The following is a 13488-nucleotide window of genomic DNA, read 5'->3' on the forward strand; positions in this document are numbered from 1 at the left end:
ATTTATATGACATTCAATTATCTCCCATATGCACGGGTAGAATGTTATCGTAACTCGCCGGAAACCTTTGGATACGACAATCACAACTATACAGTTTAGTCGATGCACCTGAACAACAGAATACAATCGCTTATTTCTATATAAGTACCATTCGCGCCGCCATTCTGCTGATCCACATAACTTTGCAAATAGTTTTCTGGATTCCACGTTTGAGAGTTCACAACAACAGTTCTTTTGCCGATTAAAATTTACCGCGTACATAATACGGGTGCGGTCACCGTCTAAGGCGTAATATGCGAAATCTACAACGTATTTCCCCTATGACTATGCCGGTCACGGTATGAATCGCAGCTACAGTATAGTTACGTTACGTGTGTGACAATATCATATATATCGGTCGCGCATGCTTCACGCGCTGACTCGTCCGCTCCAACATTCTAATTCGAATTTTTACCGCTTGCCGCTGCAAGAATTTGTTTGTCTTTTATTGTCAAGTATCAAATTCTATATCGCTGGCCAAACGTCACTTGATGTTTGAACTAAACATTCTCAGATGTATTAACACAGCGCTGTACCTGCAGCCGGTGCCGGCAAGAGTCTGTGAGCTGTACGGATTATGATTATTCTGCGTCTTCCTTGTACGTATCTGTAGCATCTGCAGAATGGTGGGAGCTGATTTCCTGTTTGGATCTTCTGTGTGTATGGACTTCGTATCTTCTTATTATGCCTCTTCATTCTCCTCATTCACACCCACAAACAATTCCTTCTGGCAAAATCTTGAGGTGGAACTTAACCGGAAATCCTCGCCGGATCCGTGGGGAGGAACAGATGATGACAAGGATATAGAGATAGTCATCCTGGGTGAAAAAATCCATACTGTTTTTGAATTATCGGATCCATACCCTTTTCCTGCTTTATTAGTAAGTAGCAATAATATTTATTGGTTTAGTGGCGCTAGTAACAAAATTTTTCTACCTGCCGGTTGAATTTTTCTACCTGCCGGGAATCAGTTTCTACAAAACTTTTTATGCTCTTGATATCGATCTTCTGCATAAATTGTGTCAGATTGTGCTTTGTACTTTGCTCAATTGTTTTCGTTGTAAAGAAAGGCATACCCTTTGTTTAATTTTCTAAAAATGTTTTTACATAACTTTAATTTTTCATTTTTTTTAACAGAAAACAATGCGGTATCCTTCTGATACAGAAAACATATTGTGACGAAATTATTTAAGAAAACCAGTAATAGAAGATCATAAGTTGTTGTTGCCCGTGACACTTTAAGCGCTGTCATCTGATTTCCGGGTAACAAAACGCAAGTCGAAAAGAAGCGCTCATTGACTGCCTACGGTGCTTTATTACACCACTTATGCTAACGACAAGCCGCACGGGGAGCTTGAATGTTTACCTAAATAACAACTAAACTCGAAATTGTGCGAATTCCTAACTACATATTTGCAAACTGCGAAATCATGATTAAGCGTAGTTAAACTGCAGGCACGGTTATGATTATTAGTCATAAAAGCTGATTATTGGGAAAGCTTGGTTAAACATCTTGGTATCATGTAGTATTGTGCAAACAAGTGCTCATATGCATATCGGTCTGATGAGTGAGCGATTTTAAAAGTTTCTGCAGATCAGGTTTACTTTCACCTAATATGTAGAACTACATTAAACTTATTCAGTTTTGCCGGATTCGAGGAAAATATTTCCTAATGCGTTCACTAGTTGCGTACAACGCGCCAAAATGCTTTGTTTACCGCAGATGCAGGATCTGGAATGCCTCTCAGCGGGAGATGATTCCTCATCGCACCTATCAGTACAGAGCCTAAGTGCGCCCGGTTCACCGACATCGGTGAATTCCTCCGATGCATCCGTGCTTTCCTCCGACAACTCTTCGGAGCCTAAATTATTTCAGTGTACACATCCGTCATGCGGAAAGGTCTACTCCAAAAATTCTCACTTACGAGCACACCAAAGACGCCATACCGGCGAAAAGCCGTTTATATGTAACTGGCAAGGTTGCGCCTGGAAATTTTCCCGCAGCGATGAACTGGCTAGACATAAGCGGTATGCAAGATGTGCGCCAGTAAATTTTACAAATAAACATATGTACTTGCGCTGGTTAGTGTTTGATTAATGGTATCCATTTCCGTGTTTATTTTGTATTCACTATTGTGTTTATGCATTTTTTGCTCCAAGATTCCCCTGTATACGAATATTGTTCTCTAATCCAGGTCTCACAGCGGAGTAAAGCCATACAATTGCCGACTATGCCAGAAGAAATTCAGCCGTTCAGATCACTTATCTAAACATATGAAAATTCACCGGAAACGGGGTGAGATTGTGTAAACGGTGTGGAAATTTATATTACTAATACCCGGACTTTGTTTATCTCCTACAAAACATTTTGCTCAAGTCAGTGTGCAGCATGCAGCAGCAGTGCAGCGCAGCGCGCATGTGGAATGTATTCGCTATATATTACACAGATTTCGTGGTCCAGATGCTATACATTTCTATAGCGTGTGCATTTCTGACATTCCAGTGCGGATAATCTGAAAAATATCATGCCGTTTCCTGTTAACTTTCTAGTCAATGATGTAACAAAGTTGTTGTTTTCTAAACCAGTTTGTGTCAAAAGAAATTCGGTTATATACTGCAGTGCAGCGGCGGCAGAGCTGTATTCCTTCCGTCGTTGGCGAACGAAGAGTGCATACCGTGCCGAAGAAAACATTAAAATCATGCAGCACATTATGTATTGCCGTCCCACTCCGCAGTAAAGAAGATAAGAAATTTATGGGACAAACTGCACGTATATCTGGCATGCATATACAGCTGGCAGGAGTTTATCGAGTGCAAACAGTATAACTGTCTTTATGTGTATATTACTAATACGCGTACGACTTACGTATATATGCGTATAATTGCAAACAATGCTGAGAAAAAAATTTTAATGTAGGTGTGAACATTTACTCAATATCAAAACATGCAGCTGCAGTCTATTTGTCATGTGCCATTCACCGGAATACAATCATACGGCGCTGCAGATTTTTCAAGGTGCACGCATGACCTGATGCACACACTGAAAGGTGAAGCAAACGATGCGAGCCACCATCATTGAGATTCGTACTTGTTTGAGCAATTCGGGTCGCACGTCATATTCAGTTTTTTCTCATAAAAATGAGTACATGCCTGGTGTGATTGTGTTATGTCGGCAGCGGTCAATAGATATGCTAGTGGAGTAGTGGTCAAGGTAAGCGGCGAATTTGTACAAGAATTACTACTACTATGTATCTGTAGTACTTGTGCAGTCCCCATCGCTGCTGATTTCGCATATCCATATGGTTAATCAAACATCTGCATTTTGACGCGGTTTTGTAGCCTTTAATAACGTTACCTAGAGTAGCGACTTGGGTAGACTCGGTCTTGAGTAGACTTCAGAGCAAAAAACAGAAAAGGTGATAATGAGCCATATGCACTTCATGAGGTTTGAACAATTGCGGTGTTTATTGTATATGGTTGTGTGGTGACAAAATACTGTACGCGATCATGAACAGAAAAAAGTGTGCGATTTTCACCATTGCAACTCGCGAGTATTACGGAGAAAAAGGCGGAATTTGCACATCTGCGCTCGCACCGGTTGTTTTTCGGTACATGTACTAATATGGGCAAATTTGTTTATCTGATTTGAAAATGCTTTAGTTAATTGCATTGTGTACATTTTCACAAAAGGAGTGGTGCAGCCTAATGTCTATGCCAGTAGCTTGGTCGACGTCACATAGCGTTCAGCGCTGCGTTTTGCTATAAATTAAGGTCCTAACTGTAAGTCTGTGTCACGGAAAAACTGTTGATAAGATTAACTCGTGCAAAAGAATATATTTTTATGAGAATCAGAAGAAATACAAATGCTTGAAATATTTTCAGATTTCGGTATGCGGTATATTGCACGTACGGAAAAAGTTCAAAGGTAAATTCCATGCCCGTCGGTTTTGACAGTAAGACCATTAAGGATGTACAGATTGTACCCTTAACTGCAGAATTCAAAGACAACACTTGAATGGCTGCAATTTCACGAAAACTGACACTTCAATCTTCAAATGTGTACTGGTATTTTGCACTTTGTTATAGATACTATGATAAATGAACATAAGTCGATATCGCGACCACCAGCATTCATAACGTTTTGTTTTCCTAATTAATACATTTCATAATACGGTGTATCAGGAACAAGGGACGCACTTATCAGTCCCTTTCAACACGCTTTGCAACATCACATAATTCGAAAATTCCGTACAATATTACATAAAAATTTGTTGCTGATTTCAAAGAAATGCGCCTAGACGACGTAACAAAGGACAGTGCAAAACTATAACGAAAGCTCTCAAAGTCCTCGTTCTTATTGGCACACCAACAATTAACCAGCAATTTCTCAATAGTAATTCAACGACAGCATTATCAGTTTGTGAATGCGCGTATTTTCTTGTTGTCCGATAAGATACATAAACATAATCCAGCAAGTGTCGGTCTACAACACAGCCAGTGTCGAACCCGCAGAATGGACGAGCCTAATCACATTCCACTAGGCGTCGCTTCCTTTTGTTTATATTATTATTACCTACTTTCCCGTTATCACTGGCTGCTTCCTTGAATTGCCTAAGGTCAGCGGTGAAGAGAACCGAATGCGCCCAGCCAGCCATACCACCGAAGCGATTACGATAAAACTCCCCAATCTCATTATACACGCGTTTCGTCACCGATTTCACCTGTCGCAGATGGGGTAAGTAGTGTTGTGCGGTGACCGAAAACACGTGAGTGTCCACGGGAACGGCTTGGTGATGCCCCAGTGACATCAAACAAATACAATCAGCCACCTTCGCTCCCACACCGGGAAGCTCCATCAGCAGTTCTTTGGCTGTTGGATAATCAGCACATTTCGTTCTCGAGATCCATCCGGAATCCCTGCATCAAACGCAACAATATGTCATTTACCGCGAACTGATCGAGTTCTCGATATCAATTGCAACCACATTAGGTGCCATTTTATTGTAGGTACAATATGCATTTTTCGTGGCGCATACGGCGTTTACGCGCAACGACGGCGCAACGTACACAAAGATCGCGTATTTATCACAATACGCCAGACACGAACATGACCGGAAGGGACAAATGAGAACGAGTCAGCCGACTGCAATCACTTGACCACAAGATCATCATCTACTATGCAAGGCTAAAAGCAGCATTATTATTAAGGTAGGGATTCAGAGTACTATAACAAAGCTAAGCGCAAAGGTCGTGTGGGAGCGCCATTTCCTTCACAAAACCCGTTACGGAAATGAACTACCATTAATATCACTAAAAATACTGCATGTTACAACCCAAATACAAAGAAAATTACGAAATGTTCAGACAATCAGATAATGCACAGGCCAATCGATTTCAGTACGATGACATGTTCTTTGGGATCGTCGAAGCAACGAGGGCCAAATAACTTCAAAACACTAGGCAGAACAAAAGTTAAAATTTCACGGGAAACCTTAGTTTACACTTTACTTTACAAGCATCCGGTTACAGACACATGATGCACCGTATTTACGATTTTCACTAAACAAAACTTCACCAAAAACTGTCAGTCCCAATGAAAAACATAAACCTTTCATAAGTAAGGGTGTTAACGTGGGCTTGAATGAGTCTAAGCTTATTTCCCAACATAGTCTTCCCAACACAATAAAAACTGCAGAATTTTGCAACAAAAGCTGCAGAAGAAGAAACTGCAAAACTGCTTAAAGTTCAAATTATTTCCAACATAACATAGCAAAGATCAATATCACAAAAATCAAGAATATAGAAGGCGGAAGCGATGTAAGATGCAACAGAAAAAACAATTTCGGCCATTTATTTGTCGTAATAAGGGGCGTCTCTCGTGTAAATTCGCGGTTCTTATCCTTTTACCTCGTAATGCTAAAAAAACTTAAATGTTTCGTATCACTTTCAATACGTCTTCGTGTTATACCCGACTGGGTAAAATAATACAGTACCCTTCAGCATTAGTATATCACCTTCTCTACCAAAACCTACATATTTTGATTCAACTGTTCAAAAACAGACGCAGATTTTGATCACTCACCCAGCGATGTGTTTAGCAGCACCGTGAACAAACGCTGCCCGGTAACCGAACCCCATTTTCCGCAGTTCCTCCTCAACGCCTTCCTGCGCCAGTCGTTCGACAGCCGGAAATGCGTACATCTTCTTCCCATCAACTTCACAGATCAAATCTCCATATCTCGCGCACAGCTTTTCCACCATTTGTTGGATTCTGGCTATGTTATTGTTGCTTGAGCAAATGAAACTGAAGACGTTTTCGATGAAATCCTGCTGCAGAATTCGTATGCCGCCATACCGCGGCGCAACATGGGCGAATCGTTCATCGGCTGCCGACCACTGAGCGTAAAGCGGCTGGAGAAATGTGTCGATGGCGAAGTACTGCTTAAGAACAGCGTGGTCGCCAGACTCACCACCTAATCAAAAGTCACAAAAAAGTAAAATACGCAATACTTCCAAGAACCGCTTTTGCAGAAAGCAGTCCCCGAAAATATTTTAAATTGTTATTTACAGATAAACCTCTTTTAAAACACCAAAAAACGAGATAAAAATAGTAATATAATAATAAAACGTATATTTAACAAAGCTTAAAGCATGATAAGCTTAGCTTATGACAAGCTTAACTGCTTAAAGCATCAAATGCTTAAAATGCAAAATCTCACATATGTTTCAATTCAAAGCCCTAAGAAGCCAGGGGGCAGATTTTTATGATCAAGAAGGTACAAGAAGATCATGCTCATTAAATAATATACTTCACTGATATCGGCTACATCTTGTCCGGTGGCAAATCCACGAGATCTTTTGGCAATCTGGATTGCGGATTGAGGAGCCTGCGTGAAGACTTGGTACTCCACACATTCTTCGGTCTGTTTCATCTTCCACGCACACCTTCCGATGACTCCTATCCATTCGCCCGATGCATTCTTCGTCCATCTATAGAAAAATCAACCAGTTTAATTTAATTGTCCAATAAAACGATCCCCTGGAGCAATAAACATTCTTTTCAATGGACTTACCGAAAACTTTGACCACATGCCAGCACAAAATCCAGCATCACCTCTGATGTCGAGCAAGGAAATTTCGACCAACTCATCCTATTTTAGCGGCCAATTCTAATATTTTCCAAATAACTGTAAACATCAAATTTTAGAATTTTCTCGGATTTTTAAGTTTCTGTTTTGACTTTTGTTATTGTAAATCGTCGTTGAATTTTTATTTTGCTCACACTCAGACTCATTGACTGAATAAAGCGGTTCGGTTGCATTCCGGTTCATTAGCTCCTGCTCAGCTGGTAAAATCGACTACGGACTACATATTTGCCTATGTATGTACGAGTATTTATTGTCGGCCGGGCTGCAACCAGGCAGGTCGGCTTAGCCGATTTCTCGTTCACAATAAAACACGTGCATGGCGTTTCCAGGCTAATCTTAATCCGTAAACTGAGGAGTGACGACGATCAAGAGTCAACACGTACGAAAATAATTATATTCAGGTGTTTTGTTATCAATTGGGCACAAAAGATAACTGCGAGATTGTAGGTAAATTCTGGAGTTCTTGATGCCATTCTGGAATGGAGCTGATCCGTGAAAACTGGCGCTTTTGCTAATTTTAATATCCGAGTGATTGCCAAAAGATGGACTTATCTTGGTGAGACGGTTCACCACTTCGTTTGATCTGTTCGTTAGTCGCTTGCAGTACTTATCAGTTCCTGATAAACTATAAAGTAGTTGCAACTTGCAACCACATGCGTCAGCATTTGATTTGAATATCGGGACTTTTTTGGATCGTCGTGGTACAATACTTTAATACTATTAAATGCTTACTATTGGAAGTATATGATAATATCGGATCCGAATCCCTAGTTGGGCAGCTGTTCTTCGTTGTGGATTTTCTCTTATCACATCTGCTCGCGTTATCATTCGCGTGGTTGTGGTTCTGCTGGCTGAAGTTCGGGAAAAATATCAGCCATGTTATCGTTTTTCAACACCAGATCTCAGAAAAACCCTGTAGATGTGGTGCGCTCGCTCAAGGATGCGCTTTCAAGTCTGGATCGCGGAGACAAAAAGGCTGAAAAGGTACGACTTGTCACTTTCACCTGCTGGTGTAGTTGTTAACTCTGCTCCCTGCAAAGTACTGATGTTGCATGCTGTATTGTATCGTATTGCTTCCTGTTTATTTTTTATTTTCTATAATTGCATAATATCATTTTGAAGATAATTTAAACGATTTCATAATTTGATTAGGCCTCGGAGGAAGTGTCTAAGTTGTTGCAAGCGATCAAAGGAATGCTGCTTGGCTCTCCTGAACAGGAACCTCCCACGGAAGTGGTCGCGCAGCTAGCGCAGGAGATGTACAGTCAGAATCTGTTGATTCTTTTGCTGCAGAACCTGAAAAGAATCGACTTCGAGGTGAAGTGCACAATGCAGATGCATTTGATTTGAATACAATTGGGAGTCTCATGCTGATGATGGCTGTGCAGGGTAAGAAGGACGCTGCACAAATCTTCAACATCATACTACGACGGCAGATTGGCACACGGACCCCCACTGTGGAGTATATTTGTACGAAACCGGAAATTCTATTCATGCTGATGTCGGGGTGAGTTATGGGTCTGTTGCGATTGTTTTTATGGCTCACGGGAACTGGCGCCTTGCTTTTATTGATATGATCGACGACTGCCTTATTCACCAGACGATAAACGATTCGACCACGTAACCAGACATTTCGAATGGCAGCCGATTGTTGTAATGCGGTCTCTCCTGGATTTTGTTGCTGACCTAATATTTTAGACAAGAAAAACTGCTGACCTATTATTTTAGACAAGAAAAACTATCGAAAAAACGTTGGTTAGAGTTCCTGCTGGAATCTGATAGAGTTTTATGGTTTGCGTGTTTTTAATTGGCACAAGTTCTTGTTTAAACATACAACATACACACGTGTGATTGGTTAGGCATTTTACAAATTTCAGTTGGTTGCGTTTTTGTGTCACAGGTATGACAGCTCAGAGATTGCCTTGAACTGCGGGAATATGTTACGCGAATGCATCAGATTCGAGGCACTTGCGAAACTTATCCTGTATTCCCCAGATGTGTATAGATTCTTCCACTATGTGGAAGGCTCAGCATTTGATATCGCTTCCGACGCCTTCTCCTCGTTTAAGGTAATTCAGCTTGGGTGAAAAGTTTGTCGCCTCTGTTTGATCGGTTCAGTCTGTTTTATGCTCGGTTATAGCATGTGCCATTTGGTGTTTTTAATGTTTCTGTTATTTGAACTCATATCGTTTGTGTTTCAGGAATTATTGACGAAACATAAATTGATAGTGGCAGAATTTCTGGAAGCGAATTACGATAAATTTTTTGAACATTATCAGCATCTTCTGGATTCTGACAACTATGTCACACGTCGACAGTCGTTAAAGGTGAATTCGGGGAAAATATTATAGACGCCTATGCTATAAATATTTATTTAGTGCTTAATGCTTTATTTTTACGGTGATTTTTGTCCATAATAATTTTGGATTAAATTTCCAGCTTTTGGGAGAACTGCTCCTGGACCGCCATAATTTCAATGTGATGACCAAATATATCGGAAATCCAGAAAATTTGAAGCTGATGATGATCATGCTTCGCGAGAAAAGCAGGAATATCCAGTTTGAGGCGTTTCACGTATTTAAGGTGTGTTAGAAGTCATTTACAGTAGAATGCTGAATGTTTATTTGTTAGCTGACTGAAAATTTGGTGTGAATTTAACCACAAATCCGCCATTTATGATTTCGTCTGTCTCTCTTTGCATACGGTTGTTTTAATTTCTCCAGGTTTTTGTTGCGAATCCCAACAAACCGAAGCCAATATTAGAGATTCTACTGAGAAATCGCGAGAAGTTGATTGAGTTTCTGAGTAAGTTTCACAGTGAGCGGACGGACGATGAACAATTTAACGACGAGAAGGCCTATCTTATAAAGCAGATCAAAGAACTTAAAGCGCCAGCGGAATGAGCTGCGAACAGCACAGTGATCACGGGCATGTTTTGTGAATTACCCGGTTTTCTGCATTCGCATGTATTTGCTCCATTCGGTTGGGTCATATTTTCAGAAATTCAAATGCAAGCCATCCTGATTGTGAGTGGCATCTTTCAGTTTTTTACCAGCCGCGTTGTATATTTATAGAAAAGTCTTTGGCTTTGCTGATGTTAGAAATAGCGTAATGAACACATACTGTATAATGGAAGTGTTTCTTCTATTTATTGGATAATTAATGGCGACTTTTTTATTGGTACGAATGGTACCTTCGTACAGATGTACTAAGTGGAACGTTTCTCCTTGTCATTTGAATTCGCAGTGTGACGCTACTACAAATGGCTTCGGTGACGTCGTAGATTTTTACCTTTACGTAAACACAATAATTCTGTACTCGTATTTTATATCTATATTCATAGTAGAGCACGCTAACTGATTCAAAATTGAACGAAAAGAACAAAGACCAACTAACCGCTGACCAAACTACAGCAATGAAATAAAGACCGCTAACAAACGACAGGCATAATCAAGAGCGATATTTTTCCTGTACTTAGCACCAGATACATGAAGCTAAGTCGTACAGGTACTCCTACAGAAGATCAAGATCATAATACACACGTCTAACAAAAGTGTTTACTGTCCACAATATTACTGTACTTACGTTAGTACGTGCAAGCTTAATCACTGTCATCCGAAGGTAAGGCGGGAAGATTTAAAGCACCACGGCTCAAACGTTTGCCCCTTTCTCGACCCCAAACTGAACTGCCTGCCTGTAAACTGTTTCCGTCTGCAGCCACCGTTTTCTTACGCTTCTTCGTCAACTCTTTTTCTTGGTCCAAAATGCTGCGTAAATGCAGTCGATCTGCTGCCTGCGCGGCGTTGGACGGTATATACTGCTTCTTACCCGACTTCAACGCTGATTTCGGTCCGGCCGACATTCTGAAGGTCCGGGTGGAATCAGTGAACGTCACGGGAGTGAAGTCGTCATCCATGCTAGCGTCTGCCCAGTGTGGCGTCGGCAAATCCGTGTGCCCATCCCCAGGGGAGAATAACACGGATGCAGCCATTTTTCTCGCGGAAGGTACACGCACAACCTGCTCCACGGCGTTTTGGTACCATTTAACCGTGCGTTTCGCAGCGCGCTTCTGGGCCGGTGGGATAACTGTCTTTCTTGGCTCCAGTGGACTGTTAACAATACTCTTTTTTGGCAGCAGTGACTTTTTAGCAACAACTTTCGTCTTTGGGCTTACTGATTGTTTCCCAACACCTTGGTTGGGCTGAACTGGTTTTCCAGCAGTAACTTTTTTAACCGTGCGTTTCGCTGCGCGCTCCTTTACCAGTGGGACAACTGTAGTTGGCTCTGGTGGACTGCTAACAATACTCTTCTTTGGCTGCACCGACCGTTTAGCCGCAACTTTTTTCTTCGGAGTTGCTGACTTTTTCCCAACACCTTTGACTGGCTGCAACGATCTTTTAGCAGCAACTTTCTTCTTTTGGCTTACCGATTTTTTCCCAACACCTTGGAGTGGCTGCACCGATTTTCTGACAGCAGCGCTTTTAACCGAGCGTTTCACTGCGCGCTTCTTCGCTGGTGTGGTTACGGGCTTTTTTGGCTCCGGTGGAGGGTTAACGATACTCTTTTCCGTCTCCACTGATTTTCCAGAAACAACTTTCTCAACCGAGGGTTTCATACTTCTCGTTTCACGCTTCTCGGCTGGCGGTGGAATCGTATCGGCTGTGTTTACTGACTCTGGTGGACCGTTAGCAATACTCTTTTTTGGACGCAGCGATCTTCTAACAACAGCTTTAATCTTTGAGCCTGATGATTTCTTCTCAACACGTTCCCCTCGCACTTCAACTCGAGCCGTTTCTTCCACAATATTGGCGGTCTTGCTTGGCTCTTGTGGACTGCTAGCAATACTCTTTTTTTGACGCAGTGATCTTTTAACGACAGCATTCATCTCTGGAATTGGTGATTTTTTCTCATCCCCTTCCGGCCGCACTTCAACTCGCACCGTTTCTTCCACAATACTGGCTGTGTTTCTTGGCTTTGGTGGACTGTTAGCAATACTTTTTTTTGGACGCACAGATCTTTTAACAGCCTTTTTGTCGGGGCCTGAAGACTTCTTCTCAGCACCTTCCCGTCGCACTTTGCCTCGCACCGTTTCTTCCTCAATATTCGCTGTCTCTGGTGGACTTTTGGCAATACTCTTTTTGGGACGCAGTGATCTTTTAACAACAGCCTTTTTGTCTGGGATTGATGAATTTTTCTCAGCACCTTCCCGTCGCACTTGGTCTCGCACCGTTTCTTCCACAACATTGGCTGTCTTTCTTGGCGCTGGTGGACTCTTAGCAATACTCTTTTTTGGACGCACTGATCTTTTAACAACAGCTGTTCGGTCTGGGGTTGGCAATTTTGTCCCAAAACCCTCCCGTCGCACTCTGACTCGCACCGTTTCATCTTCCACAAAGGTACGCCAGTCCGGGGGGAAGCCAACGCTAAAAAGCTTGATGAAAGCCGGAGACCACTCCTCGGCTGCCATTCGCGTCGTATCACACGGATCCATCAGTTTGTAGCACGTGCCACCATCTGTGCAAGAAACACGAAATCGTATGGTTTTGGTTATCACAAAGCAGACAAATCCTTGAGACACTCACAAGTCTGGTCGTTATGTATGCAAACATAAATATTAGAGAACATACAAAATAGTCAGCAGCATTACAGAAATGAAACCAGTGAAAAACTTTGCTGTCGTCAGAGTTTAGACTTTAGGCATCACAGTTTACACATTTGTATCAATTTGAATTGTATGGCAATATTTTTAGGTCTTCGGCGACTCTTCGCAAATGTATTTAGCTCTAGATATTCCGAAAAGAATCCAGCTCAACCACTCACAAGTCATTATTAGTAGCTTTGTCAGTCTTTTCTTCAAGCGGCCAGTCGTAATAAACTCCCCAGTTTCCGAATTCACTCCGTGAATACGAGGAAGCTTGTCAGATGCGGTCATATCAAGGTACCAATTCCGAATGGTCGCCTTCGTCGGAGTGGAATTCTCAATCTCCTCTGCATGAAGTATGGAGTACAGATCTTCTTCGTTCATCGTGACGCTATGGACCGATAAAATAAATCAATCAATCAAGACGTCAACGGCGAAATCACAACATGGAGGAAAACAGAGAAAGTAAGTACTTAAAAATTGAAAATTAAGGATAAATCGAAAAAAAACAGACAAGTCACAAGCCGTCTGCCGTCATAAGCTCCTGCCGTTAGGTCTTCAACGGTACCGCCAACAAAGTGGCTTTATTTGTCATAGCGCACAGCATGACGGCGGTGTCGCAAGGCAACCCCCATGGCAAGCTGGCACTATCCTCTCTTG

General features: G+C 41.8%; 4 protein-coding genes across 4 annotated transcripts; 2 read left to right on the plus strand and 2 right to left on the minus strand.

The window, feature by feature from the left end:
- Nucleotides 1-172: 172 nt before the first annotated feature.
- On the plus strand, nt 173-2741 carry LOC129588699 (Krueppel-like factor 1). Its single transcript, XM_055483041.1, has 3 exons — nt 173-920; nt 1763-2067; nt 2235-2741. Exons 1-3 carry the CDS (start codon nt 663-665, stop codon nt 2347-2349), a joined length of 678 nt encoding a protein of 225 aa, XP_055339016.1. The 5' UTR covers nt 173-662; the 3' UTR covers nt 2350-2741.
- Nucleotides 2742-4194: 1453 nt separating this feature from the next.
- Nucleotides 4195-7323, minus strand: LOC129588696 (N-glycosylase/DNA lyase-like). Its single transcript, XM_055483039.1, has 4 exons — nt 7113-7323; nt 6854-7029; nt 6122-6512; nt 4195-4956 (listed from the first exon to the last, which is right to left on the minus strand). Exons 1-4 carry the CDS (start codon nt 7187-7189, stop codon nt 4563-4565), a joined length of 1038 nt encoding a protein of 345 aa, XP_055339014.1. The 5' UTR covers nt 7190-7323; the 3' UTR covers nt 4195-4562.
- A 199-nt stretch (nt 7324-7522) lies between these two features.
- Nucleotides 7523-10443, plus strand: LOC129588697 (protein Mo25-like). Its single transcript, XM_055483040.1, has 7 exons — nt 7523-8171; nt 8340-8504; nt 8576-8694; nt 9088-9256; nt 9389-9514; nt 9627-9770; nt 9911-10443. Exons 1-7 carry the CDS (start codon nt 8064-8066, stop codon nt 10088-10090), a joined length of 1011 nt encoding a protein of 336 aa, XP_055339015.1. The 5' UTR covers nt 7523-8063; the 3' UTR covers nt 10091-10443.
- Nucleotides 10444-10503: 60 nt separating this feature from the next.
- Nucleotides 10504-13314, minus strand: LOC129588695 (titin-like). Its single transcript, XM_055483038.1, has 2 exons — nt 13008-13314; nt 10504-12701 (listed from the first exon to the last, which is right to left on the minus strand). Exons 1-2 carry the CDS (start codon nt 13210-13212, stop codon nt 10789-10791), a joined length of 2118 nt encoding a protein of 705 aa, XP_055339013.1. The 5' UTR covers nt 13213-13314; the 3' UTR covers nt 10504-10788.
- Between the last annotated feature and the right edge of the window lie 174 nt (nt 13315-13488).

This window comes from Paramacrobiotus metropolitanus, unplaced genomic scaffold (genome assembly GCF_019649055.1).
Source record: "Paramacrobiotus metropolitanus isolate TYO unplaced genomic scaffold, Prichtersi_v1.0 Parri_scaffold0000030, whole genome shotgun sequence".
NCBI classification, from domain to species: Eukaryota; Metazoa; Tardigrada; class Eutardigrada; order Parachela; family Macrobiotidae; genus Paramacrobiotus; species Paramacrobiotus metropolitanus.

Coding starts and splice junctions, on each gene's coding strand:
- LOC129588699 (XM_055483041.1), top strand. CDS start 663: ATGGTGGGAGCTGATTTCCTGTTTGGATCTTCTGTGTGTATGGACTTC. Junction 921..1,762: donor ACCCTTTTCCTGCTTTATTA/GTAAGTAGCAAT, acceptor TGTTTACCGCAG/ATGCAGGATCTGGAATGCCT. Junction 2,068..2,234: donor GAACTGGCTAGACATAAGCG/GTATGCAAGATG, acceptor TCTCTAATCCAG/GTCTCACAGCGGAGTAAAGC.
- LOC129588696 (XM_055483039.1), bottom strand. CDS start 7,189: ATGAGTTGGTCGAAATTTCCTTGCTCGACATCAGAGGTGATGCTGGAT. Junction 7,030..7,112: donor GCATGTGGTCAAAGTTTTCG/GTAAGTCCATTG, acceptor ATTTTTCTATAG/ATGGACGAAGAATGCATCGG. Junction 6,513..6,853: donor ACAAGATGTAGCCGATATCA/GTGAAGTATATT, acceptor ACTTTTGATTAG/GTGGTGAGTCTGGCGACCAC.
- LOC129588697 (XM_055483040.1), top strand. CDS start 8,064: ATGTTATCGTTTTTCAACACCAGATCTCAGAAAAACCCTGTAGATGTG. Junction 9,257..9,388: donor ACGCCTTCTCCTCGTTTAAG/GTAATTCAGCTT, acceptor TTTGTGTTTCAG/GAATTATTGACGAAACATAA. Junction 9,515..9,626: donor CACGTCGACAGTCGTTAAAG/GTGAATTCGGGG, acceptor TTAAATTTCCAG/CTTTTGGGAGAACTGCTCCT.
- LOC129588695 (XM_055483038.1), bottom strand. CDS start 13,212: ATGAACGAAGAAGATCTGTACTCCATACTTCATGCAGAGGAGATTGAG. Junction 12,702..13,007: donor AAAGCTACTAATAATGACTT/GTGAGTGGTTGA, acceptor TTTCTTGCACAG/ATGGTGGCACGTGCTACAAA.